Consider the following 26,843-nt stretch of genomic DNA (forward strand, 5'->3'; position numbering starts at 1 on the left):
ATAAATATTAACAGACAAGGGCTATGCTCTACCACCTGTTGAATAATTCTTTGTTTTAACGAAAGCAGCAGCTTAAATGAAACAAACAAACAAAAAAAGATAAATCCCTGCTCTTAAAGTTCAACATTCAGAAAACTAAGATCATGGCATCTGGTCCCATCACTTCATGGGAAATAGACGGTGAAACAGTGGAAACAGAGTCAGACTTTATTTTGGGGGGCTCCAAAATCACTGCAGATGGTGACTGCAGCCATGAAATTAAAAGATGCTTACTCCTTGGAAGGAAAGTTATTACCAACCTAGATAGCATATTCAAAAGCAGAGACATTACTTTGCCGACAAAGGTACGTCTAGTGAAGGCTATGGTTTTTCCAGTGGTCATATATGGATGTGAGAGTTGGACTGTGAAGAAAGCTGAGTGTCTAAGAATTGATGCTTTTGAACTGTGGTTTTGGACAAGACTCTTGAGAGTCCCTTGGACTGCAAGGAGATCCAACAAGTCCATTCTAAAGGAGATCAGTCCTGGGTGTTCTTTGGAAAGACTGATGCTAAAGTTGAAACTCCAATACTTTGGCCACCTCATACAAAAAGTTGAATAATTGGAAAAGACTCTGATGCTGGGAGGGATTAGGGACAGGAGGAGAAGGGTACGACAGAGGATGAGATGGCTGGATGGCATCACCGACTCGATGGACATGAGTTTGGGTGAACTCCGGGAGCTGGTGATGGACAGGGAGGCCTGGCATGCTGAAATTCATGGGGTCGCAGAGTCGAACATGACTGAGTGACTGAACTGAACTGAACTGAACTGAAGGAATATCATGTATATGAGACTCATGCATATGCTGAGAAGCAAGTTTTAAAACAATCAAAGGTCGCCCGTAATGGGAAAAAATGGGGATAATTTCCTTAAAGACAAAAAAAAGATAAACAAACAAAACCCACTAAACTCATAGGTTCAGCTATGAATAGTTGTTTCAGGTAAAGAAAAACCAGGCAGGAAAATAAATAATAGTCAAACGTTTACTGTTCCTGCTGAAAAACTTTATTACATCTATGATATGTATATTCAGGTATATGGACTGTATGCAACCCCATAGACTATAACAATCCATGGAATTCTCCAGGCCAGAATACTGGAATGGGTAGCCATTCCCTCCCCTAGGGGATTTTCCCAACCCAGGGATCAAACCCAGGTCTCCTGTATTGTGGGCAGATTCTTTACCAACGGAGCTACCAGGGAAGCCCGAGAATATTGGAGTGGGTAGCCTATGCCTTCTCCAGAGGATTTTCCTGATCCAGGAAACAAACCAGGGTCTCCTGCATTGCAGGCAGATTCTTTACCAGCTGAGCTATCAGGGAAACCCCTATTCAATTATGTAGGGTTTTTTGGTGTATAGCTATTCTAAAGTGTCAGTATGAATCTCAACTTATTTTAAAGTGAAAGTGAAGTGAAGTTGCTCAGTCGTGCCTGACTCTTTGCGACCCCGTGGACTGTAGCCCACCAGGCTCCTCTGTCGATGGGATTCTCCAGGCAAGAATACCAGAGCGGGTTGCCATTTCCTTCTCCAAATTTATTTAAAAAATCAACTTTAATTATAATAAAAATCTGGAAACTTAAAATGTTTACAAAAGAATTCATAAATTCATGTATTTGCCTAGCTTTGAATTAGTATGCAGTAATAAAGTTTATAAAAACTTGAAAAAGGAAATGTAAAACTAAATTTAACAAATTATTTTTGAATACAGCATGTGTTTGTAGACTTCTAGCATCAGCAATTCAGTTTGAACCATGACTCCCAGAGAAACAGGAATCACTGAAGTATATGTATAGTAATGTTGTAACATTTTACTTGATTTACTCTATTTTTTTCAGTAAACACTATACACTTTATTTACAACATTGCTTTGTATCAAAGTATTTTCTTAGAACATTCTTGGTGAATAATGTTATTTGATAATATTTTTTTCTGAAATATCTTATCAATATCTTCATTTATGGTCCCTAATAATCTACTTAGTTACATTTAATGCTATCAATAAGTCATTCTTAGACAATGATTTCCAAAATAATAATTGAGTTATTTAACTATTTATAAAATCAATATATGAACATTGTAGAGACATCCAAAATCTAGAAAAAAAGATGTAGATAGCCCCACTTACCCCACATAAACTCTATGTTTCATTCTCTGTTGTATCTTTACACAGAAACAAAAGATAATCCAAAATAATGAATCCATGATGAAAGAAGCAAAAAATGCTATGAACTACTTCAATGCATTTACTTATAATGTTTATCTATCATATACGTGAAATTCCAACTTTAACTTTCATTAACAGATCAGTATATCTCGTGATACTTTAGCATTAGTACAAGGAAAACACTTATTCTCCTTCTTAATTCTAGCATCCTAGCTTGGACAATTTCTTAGGTATTGCAAAGTGAGTTTTTAAACTTCCACCCTCTTCATTCTTCCCTAAGAGAGGAGCGATGTCTCTGGGAGTTTATGAGAAACAGTTGGATAAGTGTGGCTTTCCTTCCCTTTTGGGATCTGCTTCTCAGCATTATGTCAGCAATCTTTTCTACTCCTGCTTCCATAGGACATATAATTATGTGCCAGGGTCTCCAACCCACCTCTTAGAGTCTGGTTTGAATACTCATCTATTTTTATCCTTGTTCTATTAGAACTCAAGCTGTTCTAAATAGTGCATGTCATTCAGATCTAGTCTGTACAAAAATCACAATACAGTACGTCTCCTACATACAAATAAGTTCCATTTTGACAGCCCATTTGTAAGTTGTATTTGTTTTTAAGTCAAATAAATTTAGCCTAGGGTTTCCCCATTGGCTCACACAGTAAAGAATCTGCTGCAATGCAGGAGACCTGGGTTTGATCCCTGAGTAGGGAAGATCCCATGGAGAGGGAAATAGCCACCCACTCCAGTATTCTTGCCTAGAGAATTCCAAGGATAGAGGAGCCTGGCAGGCTACAGTCCACGGGGTTGCAAAGTCAGACGTGACTGAGTGACTAACACACAAATTTAGCTTAGATACCTAACACAAATCAACTACATGGTATTGTACCATAATGAGATTATAATGCCTTTCATACAAATAATACATAAAAAAACAAACACAAAAATAAAACATTTTAATCTTACAGTACTATTACTTTGAAAAGTACAGTAGTATAGTATAACAGCTGACGTACAAGGGCACATTCACATCTTCGAATGATTGCAATTTAAAGGTTCATATGTAGGGAATTTGCTGTAAAATGGCAGTGGAGGTTAGAAAATCTAATCTAACATAATATATCTAAGCCAAATACACCAGCTCAGCTTTAGAAATTATAAGTGCATCTTTAGTTTCTACCCGTTTATTCCTTTATCAATAGTTTACTTGGTCATGGATTCAGAAAAGAGAAAGAGGAATGATTATTGCTTTTAGATTTCAACAACTATTATGGCAAAAGAACAACTCAGGGAAGAAGAAGGAAATCAAGGAACTATAAGGAATGTGAAGCATATACTTCCGATTTTATGCCCTCAAACTTTAAAATAAATTTTATGCTACAGTGTTAGACTTTTGTCATAGGTTTTCTAAAATTATAAGGTATATATATATACACGCTACCTGCTGATACTTCCAAATAGAATAGGTATTATGCAGAGTTACTGGCCATGAGAATGTGTTTTTCCCTATAGTACACTGCAGTCACTACTGAAGGTTAACAGCTTCATCATTTGGGACACTTTGAAAATGTTCTGTGACTTTATCTTTCAATGTTGTGAAGCCTAGTGAAGCTGATAGTAGATTACATTGCAGTATTCCGGCAGCGTGAACTATTTGGCAGCAATAGAACACACATAAAGCACTCCCTATAAACGTCTGGCCTTCATAATCATGACTGCAAATCAACTGTCATGGATTTATACCTAAAGTTGTAAAATGCTTCTCTACAAATTGGATAACTACAGTTGCTAAAATTAAAATGAAAAAGGAAGAAAGGACATTTTTTATTGTTAGTCCCACCTTTTCAAAATATTTGATTTCATACTCCAGGATGATTCCATTGGGACGATCTGGCTCTTGCCAAGACAAGGAGATGCTGTTCTTAGCAATCTTCCCCTTTTTCACATTGGTGACTGGAGAGGGGGCTGAAAAATGGAGAGTAGCATGATTAACAGAGCCTTAAAATTACACCTGTCTATCATGTATATTGGCACACTTGAACGTAATATAATATACCAAACACTTAACTTTGCATTTTACCTGGAAACAGTTATTGTTTATATACAAGTTTTTATAGATTTAGAAGTGTTTTAAAAATACAAATCAACTAGAGAGAAATTTCTATAATAAAATTATAGTCACACAGAATCTTAGTCCACATTTTCTCTATAAACTTTAGATACATAAAATATCTTCTTTTTATAGAATAAAGATGTTTTTAATGATCTTATGTCTGTTCTGTTTCTAAAATTCATGGACTCGATAACATATTCCATAACACTAACACATACATGGTTATCCCTATTACCATATTTTTATAACATTAAGACTTTCATAATTTCTTATTTTTTAAGTCATATGAGTCCTATAATCATTGAAATTTCATATATTAAATATAGTGGAGGTCTTTCTTAAAACTATGCTTAAATACGTGTATATACAAAGCAATAGCAAATAAAAGAAGCATTTCCCTTCGTATTCATTTTTCTCAAATATTTCATTACAAATCACAATTGCTTATGATGCTCATCATTATTTGCCAGTGTCTATTAAATGACTATTTATCTGATAAAAATAGAAAAAAAATACTACTTTCTGAGTATTTTGAACTCCCACATATTTGAATATTTGACTCGGCATCCATTTTTTTATCAATCTGATGAGATTTGCATAGACTCTGGGTTTGACACCATAAAGAGGTGCTAACATAATCTTCTGGATGTAGATAACCTTTATTTTTGTAGGTTTCAGATTTTATAGAAGACAAAGCAAGAAATTATCATGGGCACGCAGGTTCTTTACCACTAGTGCCACCTGGGAGGCATATATATACATACATACACACACACACCATCATGAGTGTATGTAAGTGTAGAGACAGATAAATAATACATATTTTATATATTTATAATGTAGATGTAATAAGATGGAAAAGATGTCAGCTAAAGTGAGTAATGTATAACCACTATGTGATAGCCCTGTGGTAGTGTATAGCCTTATGTGAAAAACATAAGCATCTGAATGCAGAGTTCCAAAGAATAACAAGAAGAGATAAGAAAGCCTTCTTCAGCGATCAATGCAAAGAAATAGAGGAAAAGAACAGAATGGGAAAGACTAGAGATCTCTTCAAGAAAATTAGAGATACCATGGGAACATTTCATGAAAAGATGGGCTCAATATAGGACAGAAATGGTCTGGACCTAACAGAAGCAGAAGATATTAAGAAGAGGTGGCAAGAATACACGGAAGAACTGTACAAAAAGGATCTTAACAACCCAGATAATCATGATGATGTGATCACTAATCTAGAGCCAGACATCCTGGAATGTGAAGTCAAGTGGGCCTTACAAAGTATCACTACAAACAAAGCTAGTGGAGGTGATAGAATTCCAGTTGAGCTGTTTCAAATCCTGAAAGATGATGCTGTGAAAGTGCTGCACTCAATATGTCAGCAAGTTTGGAAAACTCAGCAGTGGCACAGGACTGGAAAAGGTCAGTTTTCATTCTAATTCCAAAGAAAGGCAATGACAAAGAATGCTCAAACTACCGCTCAATTGCACTCATCTCACATGCTAGTAAACTAATGCTCAAAATTCTCAAAGCCAGACTTCAGCAATATGTGAACCGTGAACTCCCTGATGTTCAAGCTGGTTTTAGAAAAGGCAGAGGAACCAGAGATCAAATTGCCAACATCTGCTGGATCATAGAAAAAGCAAGAGAATTCCAGAAAAACATCTATTTCTGCTTTATTGACTATGCCAAAGCCTTTGACTGTGTGGATTACAATAAACTATGGAAAATTCTGAAAGAGATGGGAATACCAGAACACCTGACCTGCCTCTTGAAAAATCTGTATGCAGGTCAGGAAGCAACAGTTAGAACTGGACATGGAACAACAGACTGGTTCCAAATAGGAAAAGGAGTATATCAAGGCTGTATATTGTCACCCTGCTTATTTAACTTCTATGCAGAGTACATCATGAGAAACGCTGGACTGGAAGAAACACAAGCTGGAATCAAGATTGCTGGGAGAAATATCAATAACCTCAGATATGCAGATGACACCAGCCTTATGGCAGAAAGTGAAGAGGAGCTAAAAAGCCTCTTGATGAAAGTGAAAGAGGAGAGTGAAAAAGTTGGCTTAAAGCTCAACATTCAGAAAACAAAGATCATGGCATCCTGTCCCATCACTTCATGGGAAATAGATGGGGAAACAGTAGAAACAGTGTCAGACTTTATTTTTTGGGGCTCCAAAATCACTGCAGATGGTGACTGCAGCCATGAAATTAAAAGATGCTTACTCTTTGGAAGAAAAGTTATGACCAACCTAGATTGCATATTCAAAAGCAGAGACATTACTTTGCCGACTAAGGTCCGTCTAGTCAAGGCTATGGTTTTTCCAGTGGTCATGTATGGATGTGAGAGTTGGACTGTGAAGAAGGCTGAGCACCGAAGAATTGATGCGTTTGAACTGTGGTGTTGGAGAAGACTCTTGAGAGTCCCTTGGACTGCAAGGAGATCCAACCAGCCCATTCTGAAGGAGATCAACCCTGGGATTTCTTTGGAAGGAATGATGCTAAAGCTGAAACTCCAGTACTTTGGACACCTCAAGCGAAGAATTGACTCATCAGAAAAGACTCTGATGCTGGGAGAAATTGGGGGCAGGAGGAGAAGGGGACGACCCAGGACGACCACGGACTCGATGGACGTGAGTCTGAGTGAACTCTGGGTGATGGTGATGGACAGGGAGGCCTGGCGTGCTGTGATTCATGGGGTCACAAAGAGTCGGACATGACTGAGTGACTGAACTGAACTGAACTGAACTGAGATTAAAATTTAGATAGATAGATAGATAGATAGATAGATAGATAGATAGATATATGTTTGGCTTCCCTTGTGTCTCAGATGGTAAATAATCTTCATGCAATGCAGGAGGACTCAGATTTGATTCCTGGGTTGGGACGATACCCTGGATAAGTAAATGGCAACCCACTCCTGTATTCTTGCCTGAGAATTCTATGGAGAGACGAGCCTGGTGGGCCACATATAGTCCATGGGATCACAAAGAGTCAAACACGACTGAGCAGCTAACAAAAAGAAATAATAATATATATGTTATATTGTTGTTGTTGTTTTAGTCTCTAAGTTGTGTCTAATTCTTTGTGACCCCATGGACTACAGCCCATCAGGCCCCTCTGACCATGGTATTTCCCAAACAAGAATATTGCAGTGGGTCGCCATTTCCTTCTCAAAGGGATCTTCCCGACTCAAGCAGCAGACTCTGGTCTCCTCTGTCTTGTGCAATGGCAGGCAGATTATTCACTGCTGAGCTACCAGGGAAGCCCTATATGTTATATACATATACCTATGGATGCATAGTATTTCTATTTTAATTTCCAGCAGTATTCAGTCAAAATAATGCACTGTAATTTGTCATGTTTAACTATCTTTTCCACTCCTCAGAAAATGTAATCAAATCAGAGGTACCATTTTGAGCAACAGACAGCAAGAACAAAGTTTAGAACTATTTGCAGGTCTCCACGCTAGTTTAAAAAGGGGATGGGAAGAGGCTCATCATTTAAAAACGGAAGTGAGATCATGTCATTCCTCTGCACCTCTGTGTCTCACTGCAGAGTAAAACCCAAATGTGAAAAAACACACAAGCATCAGTACGGCCTGGCTCTCTGCATCTTCTTTGACCTCACTACCGCTTGCTACTTTTTCAGGAGCTCCACCCAGGCTGGTTGCCCCAAGCGCTTCTGACACACTCCTACATAGTGTTAGCTGCTCGGTTGTGTCCAACCCCATGGACTGTAGCCCAAGTTCTTCTTTCCATGGAATTCTCCAGGCAAGAATACTGGAGTGGGTTGCAATTTCCTTCTCTAGGCTGGCTGCCCCAGGCACTTCTGACACACTCCTGCCTAAGGATTTTCTATCTGCATCCTCTTATTCAGAGATGCTTCTTGCTCTGACTCCAGAACTCACTCCCTCTTCTGGATTTCTCACTGAGACCTTTCCTGTTTGCTCTCTCCCTTAGCCCCCCTTATCTTGCCACATCCTCTGATCTTCACAATTTTTCTTATATTTCTTGCACTTCTACCATCTGATATTCATATCTTATTTCTATATGAATTCTTCCTTATTCCTATTTGCTTTTTTCAATCCTCTCAAGTGGAGTATAATTTTTATGAGGGCAGTGATATTGTTATTCTCATTCGTTGCTGAATCCTAGCTCTAACAGCACATGGACAGAGGATGGTCTAATAAATATGTATGGAGTAAATGAGTGGTAGTAAAAAATCAAATACGGAGGAAACTTTTATTTTTTATTATGTATTATATTGTATCAGCAAACTTATCTATTAAAAGTGACATATCTTTCAATAAAATTAAAATAGAAACAACTATCTGTAAGAGCAAAGTCTGGTAACTGTCTAGTGTCTTATAAACCCATAGGTTATATTGACTTTGATAATATATGTACTTTTATTCTTTTAATCATAGGCTTTGTGGTGTTCAAATTCAGAAAACGTATAATTTCAGTTTTATCTTCTATTCTTTTTTAAAAATATATATTTTAATTGAGGCTAATTGTTTTACAGAATTTTGCTGTTTTTCTGTCAAACATCAATAAGAATCAGTCATAGGTTTATACATGTCCCCTCCCTCTGTCCAGCTCCATAAAATTTCCGGACTCTGGTGGCTTGGATGGTAAATAATCTTGTCTCCAACACAGGAGATCTGGGTTGTGAAGATCCCCCTAGAGAAGGAAATGGCTACCCTCGATGACTCCATGGACAGAAGATCTGGTGGGCTATAGTCCAGGGGTTCACAAAGAGTCAGAGACAACTGAGCGACTGAGCAACTTTCATTTTGGGCCTTCCCTGCTGGCTCAGATGATGAAGAATCTGCCCAAAATGCAGGAGACCTGAGTTTGATCCTGGGTCTGGAAGATCCCCTGGAGAAGGAAATGGCAACCCACTCCAGTATCTTGCCTTGACTTCTCAAGTGGCACTAGCGATAAAGAATCCTCTTGCCAATGCAGAAGATGCAAAAGACACGGGTTCAATCCCTGGGTTGGAACGATCCCCTGGAGTAGGAAATGGCAACCTATATCTAGTATTGTTGCCTGGAAAATTCCATGGACAGAGGAGCCTGGTGGGCTACAGTCCATAGGGTCAAAAAGAGTCAGACAGGACTGAGCGACTGAGCACACATACACACTACAGAACACAAAGTGTGTGTACAAGGCCAAAATTGTTTAAAAGTAGTTTTAAATTGAAATTTATTTACTTTCATGTAAATCCTCTACTTGACTGGTGGTTCTCACAGTCATATTCTGGAATAAGTTCAAAGTCCCTTTTGATTCCCTCATGAGGGAAAAGTCATTCCATCTTCGGTACTGTGGACAAACCATCCAGAATACAGGAAATGAAGGAAGAGCAAACTATAGGTCCCCTAGTTCATCATAGTGTTTGCAGCAAAGCAGCAAATTTACTGACTGGTGGTTCTCACAGTCACATTCTGGAATAAGTTCAAAGTCCCTATTGATTCCCTCATGAGGGAAAGTCATGCCATCTTTGGTACTATGGACAAACCATCCAGAATACAGGGAAAGAAGGAAGAACAAACTATAGGCCCCCTAGTTCATCATAGTGTTTGCAGCAAAGCAGCTAATTTACTGATGTAGAAACAGGAAGAGAACATTCAGGAAGATAATAGAATTTTTTTTTAATATACTTTGTTCGATAGTGTGTATCTTTATGAATCACATAAACTACACTCACTGTCCCATTACCACTACATATGTGTTTCATTATACTTTAGTAAAGATCCAAAAACTGTCTTTAAAGTTCTTCACTCATTTCACCACATTGCAGACATTCTCATTTTAGTTGATGTAGTTTTATAGATAGGTTTCAGTTTTCACTTGAAGAACTGATGGTGTTGCCAACTTTCTATTCAAAACTGCATTTAATATGTATGCTCCATGAAGGCAGGGATTAATTTGATATAGTTCATTGCTATATTACCAGCACCAGAAAATTAACTGGTGTATAGATATTTCAGAAATATTTGTTGAATGGATACATGCATGAATGAATGAGAAATACATACATCATCAAGTATCATTTAAAACCAAGTTTATCTCATCTTACATGTGTATACTAGGATCCTATGAGTTGGGAACTTGCATTTTATTTAAAATAATCCATTCTTCAATAAAATAAATAACCATTTTAAAGTGAAGCTATCAAATAAATATCAACAGACATAATCATCCTGAAATGGAATTCTTTGTTATTTACTTACATCCATAAAGTTAAGCATAAACCATATGGCTTTCAAAGACTGTTTGATTTAATAAACACCATTATTTTCCATACTTGGTTGTCTCAGAGGCTAACGAGTGTCCTTTAAATCATGGTTCAGAATGGAAAGAGTAGAGGAGACCACTTCTCAGCTCAGAGTAGTTCAAGAATAACTTGATCAGTGAAGAGATGACCTCTTCATCATTTGGGTAAAGCTGATCAAAGTAGGGAGACTGACAGCTCCTCAGGCATGATGATGATGTGAAAATTGTAAATTGCAGCACTCTTACCCTACTGCAAAGTATTTTAGAGATAATACGTATATTAAAATAACTGTAACAAGATTTGTCAGCATCGGGACATGTTTAATTTATTTCATTTATCTCCCTTACCTGTTGTTCATTCTTTATCGACTTGACCTTTTATTAAGTAAGCCTGGAACAAACTGAGAATGATGGCACAGAGCATTAATGCCTGTAAAATTTGCTGGATGATGTTAAATCATAAATATTACCTTACTAGGGCTTCCCTGGTGTCTCAGACAGTAAATGCAATGCAAGAGACCTGGGTTCGATACCTGGATTGGGAAGATCCCCTGGAGGAGGGCATGGCAACCCACTTGTATTTTTGCCTGGAGAATCCCCATAGAGTTGGGATTCTAGCAGGCTAGTCCATGGGGTTGCAAAGAGTTGGACATGACTAAGCGATTAAACACAGCACAGCACAGTGAAAGAAGAACAATAATACCAGAGAAATAAAGTGGACTAGAACAAGATAATTTGCATAGATTCTAAGTTTCACCTTATGGATATGTGGAAAAATTCCAAATTGCTTCTAAGAATACCAGACCACTTGACCTGCCTCTCAAGAAACCTATATGCAGGACAGGAAGCAACAGTTACAACTGGACATGGAACAACAGACTGGTTCCAAATAAGAAAAGGAGTACGCCTAGGCTGTATATTGTCACCCTGCTTATTTAACTTCTATGCAGAGTACATCATGAGAAACGCCGGGCTGGAAGAAGCACAGCTGGAATCAAGATTGTGGGAGAAACATCAATAACCTTAGATATAAAGATGACACCACACATATGGCAGAAAGTGAAGAGGAACTAAAAAGCCTCTTGATGAAAGTGAAAGAGGAGAGTGAAAAAGTTGGCTTAAAGCTCAACATTCAGATAACAAAGATCATGGCATCTGGTCCCATCTCTACATGGGAAACAGATGGGGAAACAGTGGAAACAGCGTCAGACTTTATTTTGGGGGGCTCCAAAATCACTGCAGATGGTGACTGTAGCCATGAAATTAAAAGACACTTATTCCTTGTTAGGAAAGTTATGACCAACCTAGATAGCATATTAAAAAGCAGAGATATTACTTTGCCAACAAAGGTCCGTCTAGACAAAGCTATGGTTTTTCCATTGGTCATGTATGGATGTGAGAGTTAGACTGTGAAGAAAGCTGAGTGCCGAAGAATTGATGCTTTTGAACTGTGGTGTTGGAGAAGACTCTTGAGAGTCCCTTGGACTGCAAGGAGATCCAACCAGTCCATTCTAAAGGAGATCAGTCCTGGTTGTTCATTGGAAGCACTGATGCTGAAGCTGAAACTTCAATACTTTGGCTACCTCATGCGAAGAGCTGATGCTCGGAGGAATTGGGGGCAGGAAGAGAAGGGGCTGACAGAGGATGAGATGGCTGGATGGCATCACCAACTCGATGGACATGAGTTTGAGCAAACTCTGGGTGTTGGTGATGGATGGGGAGGGCTGGCGTGCTGTGATTCATGGGGTCGCAAAGAGTCGGACATGACTGAGCGATTGAACTGAAATGAATTGATTCTATCTTACATATTGGAAGTGAACTTTGAATATCAGTATAATAAGCAAGATGTTTATCTTTTATACAGTAACATTTCCCTAATTCACCTAATTGAATTTAAAAAACTTAAATCGAGAATGATTTTATATTTATAGAAAGATTATTAAGGTAGTACAGAGAGATTCCATGTATCCCACACCGAATGTCTTCTATTATCGTTTTAGGATATTTTAGAAACATCCTAAAAAACAGTGGATGTACGTATATGTATAACTGATTCACTCTGCTGTACAACAGAAACACAACATTGTAAATTAGCTCTAACTCATAAACATTTTTTAAAAAGAAACAACTTACAACAGTATAGTAGATATACCACAATTAATGAACCAATATTGATACATTATTATTAAAGTTCATATTTTATTCCAATTTCCCTAGGTATACTTATTATTCTTTTTCTTTCCCAGGATCCCACTCAGCACACCATATTACATTTAGTCATCACGTATCCTCAGGCTCCTCTGGGCTATAATATTTTCTCAAACTGCTTGATCTGATGACTTTGACAGTGCTGAGGCATATTGGTCAGGTATTTTGTAAAGTATCTCTCAGCTGGGATTAATATGATGTTTTTTCTCATGATTAGGCTTGAGATGTAAGTTATTTGTGGAGGAAGGTACAGAGGTAAAGTGCTTTTTCCATGACATCCTATCAAGGGTACAGGCATAACTTATCAGTATTAGGTTAAATTTGATCACCTGACAGAGGTAGCATTAGATTTCTTCACAGTAAAGTTATTCTTTTCCCAGTTTTCCATATGCATGGAAGAAAGTGACTATATGCAGCCCACACTTAAGGAAGGTGGAGCAATGGTCTACCTTCTTGAGGGTGGAGTATCTGCCCAAATTATTATCTATTCAACCCTATGTGTTTGCTTCATCATTTATTTATATTCTTGTGGAGTACAGACACATGGATTTTTTTATACTTTACTTATAATCTAATACTTTATTTTTTATTCAAATTGTTAAAGTTTTGGTCATTGATTACTCTTTCAGTTGGCTTCTATGTCTTTTTTGACATACCTCTATCATTATGGGCTTTCTGTCTGTATTCTACATCACTTTCTTACCTCTTGGCATTGAAAGACCAGATGCTTCAGGCTCATCTTGTTTCATTTACTGTCCTCAATCCTAGAATAAGTCATTTCTCCTAGGAATACTGGTTTCCAACATTGGAGAATTCTACTGGACACCACTGTCTGGATTATAAGTGTGCTCTTTGCTACTGGGGTTTTGTTTCTTGGCCCTCTCAGATGACAAAGCCAGGAAATAAATGCATGTATGTTAACCTGTGTATATCTATGAACATTTCTAAATGTAGCTATAGTTATTTGTGTATATATATATATATATATATATATATATATATAGGATATATGTATATATATATAAAGCTAAACATGAATATACACTGATGCTACTAACTCTAATCAGCTACCACACAAGTTATTCTAGCCTCTTTAACTTATCCGTAATCTCCAACTTCAACACTGGCTCCCACCATCTGCCACCCATTTACTTTATTTTCAGTATATATTTCTAATGATTAAAGAATTGCCAATCTGTGTCTGTTTGATTTACTGATACTTATATAATGTAGAAATCTTTAACATCTCAGTGGCACAAGCAATGATAAAACAAAAGTCTGCTATCTGTTATGTAAAAGAGCATATCATCCTAAGTTTTCAAATACAGAACCTAGTTTAGTGTTCTCAGATAGGAAAGAGTGCCGTGGTATAGACAGCTTTGAAATTAAGCAGAATTGGCTTCAAATTCTTTGGCAATCAGCCATTTCCCAGCTGAGTGACCTTGTTTAAGTAACCTAACAGCTATGACTGTTTATTCTATCTTTAAAATTGGAACACTGATACGAACTTTTTTTTTTAACTTTTTACCAGACTGCAATCTGATTCTGTATAACGGTATCAGGTACTGTATGTGTATGCCTGCTAAGTGGATTCAGTCGTATTCAACTCTGTGGGACCCTGTGGACTGTAGCCCACCAAGCTCCTCTGTCTTTAGGATTATCCAGGCAAGAATACTGGAGTGGGCTACCATGTCCTCCTCCAGGGGATTTTCCCAACCCCAAGGCTCCTGGGTATCTCCTGCTGAGCCACCTGGAAAGTCTCAAGTATTGGTTACTTGCATTTGTGTTTTTTTTTTTTTTTTTGATAATACATCTCTATGCATTTGACCTATTCACATAAAATTGTAATCTTAAAGCATTGAGAAAGATAAATAAGATAATATGGATATATACTGGAAAAAAACTGGGAAAGATTTAAGGCATGAGGAGAAGGGGATGACAGAGGATGAGAGGGTTGGATGGCATCTCCGACTCGATGGACACCGAGTTTGAGCAAGCTCCGGGTGGTGATGGACAGGGAAGCCTGGCATGCTGCAGTCCATGGGATTACAAAGAGTCGGACACGACTGACTGACTGAATTGAACTGATGGATATATTTTCAGTCTGTGACAGTCCATGAAAATGTTAAAAGTTCTTCAGATGGAGCTTCTTTTACTTGCCTCCAAAAGTCCCTCCACACAAGTCATGTGTTCATTTATACACCAGCTTTAAAAAACATGCATCTTACAATTAATTCCATTGGCAAAATCTGGCCAATGGATATCAAAGTCAATATCTGCTGGCTGAAACCTACCACTCCTCTCTTCCACACACAATTCATCATATTTAGGTTATTCTTCTTAACCAGATGAGTCTGGGCCAGTTTTTCTTAAAAACACAGATTGTTAGTCTTCACTCCAGGAAATTCTGACTCAGGAGATAAGACTGGGGCCAAGGATTCCCTGTTTTCAATGAACAATTTAACTGAATCATTTTTTCAGTAATTTTGGGAAGTATTAAAGGAAACCATACTGGAATCAGTTCTTTTAACAAAATTATATAAACTTGGAAACCTTAAGCTACAAGCTGGATCAGTGTTGTTTAAGTAAACTGTTGCCTTCTTAAACCTTTAGCTCACTCTTATTACCTTGCTATCTTGCTGTCTTATACAATATTTGCCTTTCTTCATTTGTGTACTGTTTCTTAATAGGTTGGGAAAATATAAATAGAAACATTCTATTAATACTTTGTAAATTGATGTGTTTGTACATTCATATGTAATCTGTTTTAGTCCAACCAGACTATAATCTCTATAAAATCTGAAAATTCTTGTGCCCTCTTTCAGTACTGTCTGCTAGTTTTGGGGACAGTTTCTGGATGATACTGCTGCTACTGCTAAGTTGCTTCAGTCGTGTCCGACTCTGTGCGACCCCATAGACTGCACATGCAAATATTGATAAGTAAAGAGGTGAATAAACAATCACTCACATTCTATTACAATAGATTTGTTTGCAATTTTTAGAGTTTTACACAAATGACATTAACAATATGTATTTTTTTTGGTTGGATTAATAAGGGACATGAGTAAACGTGTTGGGAGAAATGGATATAAGCACTGTCTTATTTGCACTAATGTTTCCCAAGTATGCAGATATGCAAAATCTTATCAAATTGTACACTTTATGTGAAGTTTATTACATATCAGTTATACACCTAGGTGGCACTAGTGGTAAAGAACCCACCTGCCAATGCAGGAAACTAAGAGATATGGCTCCATCCCTTAGGTTGGGATGAACCCCTGGAGGAGGGCATAGCAACCCATTCCAGTATTCTTGCCTGGAGTATCCCATGGATAGAGGAGTCTGGCATATTATGTTACATAGGATCTTTTTAGTCTCAAAGAGTCAAACATGACTGAAGCCACTTAGAACACATGCAACAAACACATTAAAGTATATGTACATTTGTGTGTTTGAAATGAAAAGTATATGTGCCCAATGACCCTCTAAGACATTTATCAAAATGTGAATTAGTTAGAAAAGGGCAATAAATCATTTCAAAAGTTATAATTTGGGGGAATATTTTAATATATTTTATAGATAAAAATCTATTTTCATAATTTTTTACATAATTCATATTTAGTGGCTTTGATAAATACTCTATATGGATAATTACTTCTTTGCTGTTTATACAGACTGAAATAAATATAAAATTTAATGACTAAAATCCTAGTTACAGACTTGATATTTTTGTCTTTGTATTGTATTGACAATTAGAAATTGTCAAAATGGAAAAGTGGGCAGATATTTTAAAAGTATATACACGGCCATTGAGTATTATATCACATATCTCATATTCTATATATTATATAAATCATATTAATGTATATATATACATTTATTCTATACTTCATATATATTTAGTGCTGTATTTAGTTGTCATCTGATACCACCAGACCAAGAAAAATAACTAGTGTATTTTCACCACACCTGGTATACATGGTCTCTTCCAAAGAAAAGCATTTTTGAGGTTTCTTGCTCAAAATAAAATTTCAATCTGCTCATTCAAACAAAACCTACAATCACTCCATCTTAAAAGCCTGCAAGTGGATCTTTTGATATATGATCTCAGTGAAGTTTAGAAAGGACCATTCCAAAAAAAACCCTGGCTTTAGATGTCAGTAGTTCTAGGGAAACAATACCCTTTTTAATAAAAAGTACCTATGACGTGAAATGTCCCATTAGGTATGGTTTGCTTTTTTTAAAAGACTTGGAAACTTACAAGATACTGAAAATTAATTGTTTTCAGTGGGAAATAAAAGCAACTTAATTGCAAAGAAGTAATTTTGATGTGATCTGGCTTAATAGTATTAACCATATGCTTCAAATACCATTTTGAAGTCATATGCTCAATGATGCTAATTAGAAAAGAAAATGGCAACAATAAAAATAAAGAACTATATCACTGGCATTTATAGTCAACATTTTTCTGAAACAATCATGCAGATTACAAAACAAATATTAAATGTAACAATGTGTAAAATGATACATGCCTCTTTATAAATTAATCTCACACCAAATAAACTCTTATAGAATTTGTTTTCCATTCCATCTTATTACCTTATAATAGAACTTTTAGTACACAAAGTGGCATTATTATCAATGGCTATTTAATCTTAACCGCAGTACCCACTTAATAAGAAACAGAATTTAAATAAGTTTTACAGTATCCTTTCAAAATAAAGTGGGGTTATATATAGCAAGTGATAGGCACAGCTGGAAAGCTTTAATCAACACAGTATTCTTAATATACATTATATCCAAGGGAATATAGTCCTATGTATAATTTCAATATCATTTATCAATATTACACCTCAAGTATAGGGTAAGGCCATTAGTTTTATTTTTTATTTTTTGGCCATTAGTTTTATAGACAGATAAATAGTTATTAGGTTAATAAAAAACAGTCTCATAATTCATGTCTTTTTATAAAAGGAAAATTAATTTTTTCTTAGAAATCCACATTATGTAAAGTCTTGTTAACCACAGAATAAGCCAGAGACAGATATAAAACCATTAAGTGGTAACTTTAATTCAATTCTTAATTACTTCAAGGTTTTTATAATATAAACAAATCTGATCTAGCACTTTGAAAAGCAAAATAAACACATCATAAATATTAAAAAACTATTTTTTTTCTACTTCCTTCAGTTCAGTTCAGTTCAGTCACTCAGTCGTGTCCAACTCTTTGCGACCCCATGAACTGCAGCACGCCAGGCCTCCCTGTCCATCACCAACTCCCAGAGTTCACTCAGACTCACGTCCATCGAGTCAGTGATGCCATCCAGCCATCTCATCCTCTGTCGTCCCCTTCTACTCCTGCCCCCAATCCCTCTCAGCATCAGAGTATTTTGCAATGAGTCAACTCTTTGCATGAGGTGGCCAAAGTACTGGAGTTTCAGCTTTAGCATCATTCCTTCCAAAGAAATCCCAGGGCTGATCTCCTTCAGAATGGATCAGTTGGATGTCTTTGCAGTCCAAAGGACTCTCAAGAGTCTTTTCCAACACCACAGTTCAAAAGCATCAATTCTTCGGCGCTCAGCCTTCTTCACAGTCCAAATCTCACATCCATACATGACCACAGGAAAAACCGTAGCCTTGACTAGATGCACCTTAGTTGGCAAAGTAATGTCTCTGCTTTTGAATATGCTATCTAGGTGCTGGTCTCAATTGTATTTATTAATAGTCATATAAAAATAGGGATTATTTATTTCCACAAAGATCATGATAGTAAGCTATATACTTATTGACTATGTAAAGAACCAGATTAGATTTGTTATAACATTAAAGTTCAAGGCCATCACATCTTCTTTCTTAAATATACTCCCTCTGGGGCCATTGACAAGATTCTTTTATTAATAAAATCTGAAGTTGTGCCCATAGAAATAAGATATTAAAATTTATGGCTACAAAACAACCAGAGAGGCTTGAGTAGTGCTTATCAGCTGGCCTCAAATACATCACAATTACAGTACCTTTAAATAGCATAATTGCTAGCAGCAACATGACAGGCACTGAGTAAATACAAGATTAATGATTAAAGCTACTCAGCCTTTTAAAGTCCAGACAAAATCCAAATCAAGATATTCTGTTCCAAGTTAGTAACATTATCAGATACTCAATTCTTCAGCTCACCATGGGACCAATTTTAGTGACTCCAACCACATATTCTCCAAGTGGTGAGAAATTTCAGCTAATACCGAACTTGCATGTGGGGTCATTTTTTTTTGAGAGTGACCAACAGAGAAATTTTTCAACCTTCCTCTTCCTGTTCTCTTTTCCTAATTTAATTACTGAAAAACTAATATGTCAGAGACTAGTGATGTCACTGTTGCATTCAACAGCCCCACGTTAGGTGAGTGATCATAAAATTGAAAATAGTTTGGGAAAATTAGTTACAACAGACATAGAAAGTTAGACCATTCGTCTCAGAATCTATTTACCTGCCTCCAAACTATATAACTATATGATCTCAGAAAGGACAGAATGATCTCTGTTCATCTCCAAGGCAAACAATTCAATGTCACAGCAATCCAAGTCTATGCCCCAACCAGTAATGCTGAAGAAGCTGAAGTTGAACGGTTCTACAAAGACCTACAAGACCCTCTAGAACTAAAACCCAAAATAGATTTCCTTTTCGTTATAGGGGACTAGAATGCAACAGTAGGAAGTCACGAAATACATGGAGTAACAGGTAAATTTGGCCTTGGAGTATAGAATCAAGCAGGGTGAAGGCTAATAGGGTTTTGCCAAGAGAACACACTGGTCACAGCAAACATGCTCTTCCAACAACACAAGAAACGACTCTACACATGGACATCACCTGGTTAATACCAAAATCAGATTTATTACATTCTTTGCAGCCAAAGATGGAGAAGCTCTATACAATCAGGAAAAACAAGACCAGGAGGTGACTGTGGTTCAGATCAAGAACCTTATTGCCAAATTCAGGCTTAAACCGAAGAAAGTAGGGAAAACCACTAGACCATGCAAGTATGATATAAATCAAATACATACGATTATATAGTGGAAGTGAGAAATAAATTCAAGGGATTAGACAGAGTGCCTGAAGAACTACAGATGAAGGTTTGTGACATTCTACAGGAGGCAGTGATCAAGACCATCTCCAAGAAAAAGAAATGCAAAATAGCAAAATGGTTGTCTGAGGAGGCTTTACAAATATCTGTGATGAGAAGAGAAGCGAAAGGCAAAGGAGAAAAGGAAAAATATACCTATTTGGATGCAGAGTACCAAAGAATAGCAAGGAGAGATTAGAAAGTCTTCCTCAGTGATCAATGCAAAGAAATAGAGGAAAACAAAAGAATGGGAAAGACTAGAGATCTCTTCAAGAAAATTAAGAGACACCAAGGGAACATTTCATGCAAAGATGGACACAACAAAGGACAGAAATGGTCTGGACCTAACAGAAGCAGAAGATATTAGGAAGAGGTGGCAAGAATACATAGAACAATTGTACAAAAAAGAGTTTCATGATCCAGATAACCATGATAGTGTGATCACTCACCTAGAGCCAGACATCCTGGAATGTGAAGTCAAGTGGGCCTTAGAAAGCATCACTACGAACAAAGCTAGTGGAGGTGATGGAACTCCAGTTGAGCTATCTCAAATCCTGAAAGATGATGCTGTGAAAGTGCTACACTCAACATGCCAGCAAATTTGGAAAACAGCAGTGGCCACAGGACTGGAAAAGGTCAGTTTTCAACCCAATCCCATCCGAAAGAAAGGCAATGCCAAAGAATATTCAAACTACCACACAACTGAACTCATTTCACATGTTAGTAAAGAAATGCTCAAAATTCTCCAAGCCAGGTTTCAACCGTATGTGAGCCATGAACTTTCTGATGTTCAAGCTGGATTTATAAAAGGCAGAGGAACCAGAGATCAAATTGCCAACATATGTTGGATCATGGAAAAAGCTAGAGAGTTCCGGAAAAACATCTACTTCTACTTTACTGAGTATGCCAAAGCCTTTGACTGTAGATCACAACTAAACAGTGGAAAATTCTGAAAGAGGTGGGAATACCAGACCACCTGACCTGCCTCTTGAGAAATCTGTATGCAGGTCAGGAACCAACAGTTATAAATGGGCATGGAACAACAGACTGGTTCCAAATAGGAAAAGGAGTACGTCACCATGCTTATTTAACTTTTATGCAGAGTACATCATGAAAAACGCTGGGCTGGGTGAAGCACAAGTTGAAATCAAGATTGCTGGTAGAAATATCAATAACCTCAGATATGCAGATGATACCACCCTTATGACAAAAAGTGAAGAAGAATTAAAGAGGTTCTTGATAAAAGTGAAAGAAGAGAGTGAAAAAATTGGCTTAAAACTCAACATTCAGAAAATTAAGATCACGGCATCTGGTCCCATCACTTCATGGCAAATACATGGGGAAACAATGGAAACAGTGGCAGACTTTATTTTCTTGGCCTCCAAAATCACTGCAGATGGTGACTGAAGCCATGAAATTAAAAGAGGCTTGCTCTTTAGAAGAAAAGTAATGACCATCCTAGAGAGCATATTAAAAAGCAGAGACATTACTTTGCCAATAAAGTCTGTTTCGTCAAAGCTTTGTATGGATGTGAGAGCTGGACTATAAAGAAGGATGAGAGCTGAAGAATTGATGCTTTTGAACTGTGGTGTTGGAGAAGGCTCTTGAGAGTCCCTTGGACTGCAAGGAGATCCAACCTGTTCATCCTAAAGGAAATCAGTCCTAAATATTCATTGGAAGGACTGATGCCTAAGCTGAAACTCCAATACTTTGGCCACTTTTTGCAAAGAACTGACTCATTGGAAAAGACCCTGATGCTGGGAAAGATTGAAGGCAGGAGGAGCAGGGGACGATAGAGGATGAGATGGTTGGATGGCATCACCGACTGAATGGACATGAGTTTTAGTAAACTCTGACAGTTGGTGATGCACAGGGAGGCCTGTCGAGCTGCAGTCTGTAGAGTCACAAAGAGTTGGACATGGCTGCATGACTGAACTGGACTGAACTGAAACTATATGACTGTTGAGTACAGTGAGTGGCCTCATTTATCTTTGTATCTTCTGTAACTACAAAAAGAACAAGCACATGCCCAATAAAGAAAAATTAATCAAGCAAGAAGTCAATGAAATAGGAAACTGTTACAGGATATTTTTGTAAGTAGTGAAGATGTAATAACATCATTAAAAATATAATGAAATCTTTGTTTTTCAAGTATATGGGTAAAACTGATAAATGCTATTTTACTTACATGTGAACTTTTATTTAAAAGCTATAAGGGAATAAACTTGAAAAGAGTCTTCATGACATTACAAGTTTGATTCTATCTATGCACAAAAATGAAATAAGCAAGACCTATGCTTGTGAATTAAAAGAGAATTTGGGGTAGGTGAAAATTACTGACTATTGTGATAAATATAATTTTAATGCACTTTTCAAAGACATTAGTTATACAGAGTAGACTATTAAACATGATGTTTGTAAATGCAGAAAATTATCAGAGATAAAGAAGCAAAACAGGCCAGAGCAATTTGTGATCCAACAAAATCATTCAAAATTACTGGAAGCAACGTTCATTTGTACCTTTTTATAGTGAATAGCTCTAGTTAATTAGTGGAAACAAAAGTTAGAATATTTCATTTACCCTCGTTGAGAATCATCTTAACTATCCATAGGTTGCTGGGTTGAGTATCCGTTTCAATTAAATTCATCATCATTTTCCTTTATCCATTTGCCATTAGTCCAGTTGCAATGGACTTATTACTTCCTACAAGTGCTATTCTACCTGACTGGAACAGACTGTGTCTTATTTTGTGAGAAAGTAGGTAAAAATACTAAATAAATTCATGAACTTATATATGATAAATATATTTATAACCCTGGTAGTTCAGAGGTAAAGAATCCACTTGTAATGCATAGGAGATGCAGATTCCTGATCAGGAAGATCTGCTGGAGTAGGAAACGGCAACATGCTCCAGTATTCTTGCCTGGACATCCCATGGTCAGAGGAGCCTGGCAGGCTACAGTCCACAGGGTTGCAAAGAGTCGAACACAACTGAGCACACAGGTTCGCATAAATATGTACCTAAATATATGTAGTGCATCTGTGTTTTAAGTACTAAGAGTTCATAAGTAATGGAATTAGAATTTAAAGCCATATATATGAGTCTAAATATATATCATCTGCTGCTTTTATATATAACAAGGTATTTAGTAAAGTTAATTTTTAAAGTATGCAATAAAATGTTAGTCACTCAGCCGGGCATGACTGAGTGACTAACAACAACAACATATACATGTCTGTATATAATAATTTTTACTCATTAATCCCCAAGAATCACATGAAGGTTCTTAAGTATCTAACCTACAGCAAAATAAAGAAATACTGAGTACAATTTAAGACAAATAGATTTTCCTTAGTTCATTACTAATACTATCACATTGTTTTCTATATTTTGGCAGGGACTTAAAATATGTCTTCAATAATACAAACATGTCCCTTAATCTGTAAAAACAGAATCCAGATGTTATTTTAAACTTGATGTATTCCCATTTGTTCATTTTTTCTTTTGTTGCCATTGTCTGAAGAGATACATCCAAGAAAAGATAGCTTAGATCAGTGTCAAACAGCATACCACCCATATTTTCTTCTAGGAGTTATATGGTTTCAATTCTTACATTTTAAGACTTTAACCCATTTTCAGCTTATTTTTGCATGTTGTGTGACAAGTGGTTTAGTTTCATTCTTTTACATGCAGCTTTTCAGTTTTCCCAACGTCATTTACTGAAGAGACTGTCTTTTCCCCATTGTATATTTTTGCTTCCTTTGTTGTGGATTAATTGAACATATGAACATGGGTTTATTTCTGGGCTCTCTATTCTGTTACATTGATTTATGTGTTTGATTACTATAGCTTTGTAGTACAGTTTAAAATCAGGGAGTATTTTTACCTCCAGGTTTTTCTTTCTCAAGATTGTTTTGGCTATGCGGCTAGTAGGCACATGAAAAGATGTTCAACATCACTAATCAAGGAAATGCAAATCAAAACCACAGTGAGATTTCCTCTCACATTGTCAGAATGGCTGTTATCAAAAAGACAAGAAATAGCAGGTGTTGGTGAGAATATGTAGAAAAGGGAACACATGCACACTTGGTGGCGATGTAAATCAGTACAGCAGGCATTGCAAACATTATGAAGGTCCCTCAAACCACTTAAAAGTAGAACTTCCACATAATCCAGCAATTTCAGTTCTGAGTATTTACCTGAAGAGAACAAAAACACTAATTCAAAAAGATATACGCACCCAATTTTATCGCAGCAGTTTACAGTAGCCAAGATATGGCACAACATAAGTGTTCATCAATAAATACATGGATAAAGAAACTGTGATAGATATAGATATATCACAATCATAGAATTGTTGCCTCACATTATGTTGCAACCATTCTCACTAACAAATTTCAATGCTGAAACCAAAATGTTGACTATTTTTTATATGACCACAAAGTACTCAATTCAGGGCTCTTCAGGAACAATTTATGTGACTTTCTCAGCTTCTTCCAGAAAATGCTCCAAGCGGACACAATGTCTTGGTAAGATATAGCGATTAAAATAAAGCACACAAAAATATAGATTCCTATATTTCCTCCATTATATTCCCTGTATGCAAACTATAGTACATGTGAATAAAGAAATTTACCACTGACAGCCAATATTACATATAATAACCACATAAAAGAAAGAGCAAATCACTTATAATAATCAAATTCTGACTAACAACTGGTCACAAGTTAAATATACACCCCAGGCAATTTCATGAATGTTTTATTAGCATACATTAAAACCCAACTTATTGTCACTGAGAATTTGAGAATTTAAGATTTGTGTGATAGGAGTTTAGGATTGGTACACGATTTTCATCCCGTCGTAGAGGTTTCTCTGCCCAGAGTGGAAGCATTTGCATTGATTAGACTTCACTGACGGGGCCAAGGATAATATCTGCAGTATTAAATTTAAGAAGTATGGCGTAAAGCCATAATAGTCCTAATAGCATTTATATGGTCTTTTTCATTTTCAATAGATAATTTTATAAAGTGTAGGAGAAACTAAGAAATCAAAATATTACAGCAGACTACTTCTATTATTTCCTCTGACACTTTAAAACTATTACATAAGCATAGCAATGAAGCACTGGAAGGAAAAGAGTCCATCCTGAACTAACCAGATAAGCTCTGACACAGTCATGTGTCTTGAACACCAGTCCAATTAAATGCCTGCATTAACAAAAATTACCTATTCTGTAAATTTTTAAATTATTGTTTTTCCAATTTTGGGGTCCTAAAAATTCATTATAATACTAGAATTGAATTCAAACCTTTTCCTTACCTGATGGTGAACATTATAAAATTCTCAATGGACAAAGATAACAGTTAATGATGAAATAACTGTATTTAAGTTCAAGTTATGTTTGTTAGGTGAACTAAACAGTTTAAGATGAGACTGTCTTACTTTCTCCTTTATCTATAGAAAGTGTAGGTCATTTGTGGCAGCTTCATCTTTTGAGGGAGAAATTGTTCAATTTCTGATGGAATTAATGTGGGAAATCTGAAACTACATATAAATAGTTTTGACTGAATAATCTATATTCTTCAGACAGCACTGCATTTCTTTGGACAAATGTTTCCATATTTCCTGACCAACTGCTTCAAGGTCTATGAAAGCAGTGTTAAACAAGCTCCAAAAGTGTAATTAATCTTTATATCTTTAGTGATAAACAGTTTCTTGGGGGCACATTCATGTTAAATCTTGACCCTTTTCCATGTATTTTAAAACTCCATTTTACTTACAGGATCCAGTGATTATATCTCCTTATGACTAAATCATCCTCACAGAGAATAAGGGAAGTAACAATTCACAGATTCTGATAAAACAAAGATAATCTGGCACTGCATGTGTATCAAAAATTGACTAATATGAGATAGGTTTTTTTTTTCCATTTCTGAATATGAATATTCTGTGAGAAATTCTTAGATTCAGATGAACTGTATGTATTTAAAATGTATATTTTTTAAACAGCAAAGTCACCATGAGACTATACTAGTATAAGAATTACTACAACCATAATTAACGACTATTTAGATAGGAGCTTATCTACCCTTAACTAACTCCTACCTATTGGGACTGAAAAGTTTAATGACTGTGATCAACGACATAATGCCAAAGGTTGCTTTTCCCCCATAATTTAGTACTCATTTCTTTTCTTTTTATCCTCTCAGGAATAAATGGTAGCAGGCTTTTGATCTGTATATTTCCATCACAATAACATGGTAGGGGAAGAAAGGAATCTCTTTTTACACTGTTCACTGCCAGGAATTTATGAATGATGTGCTAATTTCTGTAAGTGTGCCTAAATATAGTAAAAGGGGCATTTCATGAATGTGTAAACAAGATAAAACATAAAAAGCAATGTCTTCTAATAGGAAAAACTTATTACCACTGTTATAATTTATTTTACTTTCACTTTTCCTCTCCACCCATGCATTACAAAAACACTTTTCTCAAACTTATCCCATAATTTCAGTTCACAATATTGTTGCAAAGAAAGCAAATAAAGCTCTTATACAGGGTTATAGATCCTCAAAAAGAACTTTTGGCTTCCTGCCAATCAGAGTCTATTGTTTATTGTCCTCAGTGGCCATCCTTCTTAACAAGTTATAGGAAACATTCCAAATGGGTCTTAAGAGTGTCTGTTATCAAATATTACCATTAGGCATTTGTTTCTTCAATTTATTAAATAAGATACATCATATTTTGGACAATGCATAAGCAGCAATGAAAGTCTATTCATTTTCATTAAATATTAAAGTAAAATTGATTTTATTTTACAAGATGTGCCAAGTAAGAATGCAGGTTTTGAAATCCCCAATAATTAGGGAATGACCCAAATTTCTGATACAGAAGAAAAATTATCAGTTCCACTAACTACA

At 36.3% G+C, this 26,843-nt stretch overlaps 1 protein-coding gene across 5 annotated transcripts in view; it reads right to left on the minus strand.

The window, feature by feature from the left end:
* The window catches only part of EPHA5 (EPH receptor A5), a 411,524-nt gene that overhangs the window by 124,237 nt on the left and 260,444 nt on the right, over positions 1-26,843 (minus strand). For all 5 annotated transcript variants that reach the window (XM_018049506.1, XM_018049505.1, XM_018049503.1 and 2 more), the window contains one exon: positions 4,040-4,164. In XM_018049506.1, coding sequence (XP_017904995.1) covers positions 4,040-4,164 — 125 coding nt within the window. The remainder of the gene's footprint in view (positions 1-4,039; positions 4,165-26,843) is intronic.

The sequence above is a fragment of the Capra hircus genome, chromosome 6 (assembly GCF_001704415.2).
Source record: "Capra hircus breed San Clemente chromosome 6, ASM170441v1, whole genome shotgun sequence".
In the NCBI taxonomy this organism is placed as follows: Eukaryota; Metazoa; Chordata; class Mammalia; order Artiodactyla; family Bovidae; genus Capra; species Capra hircus.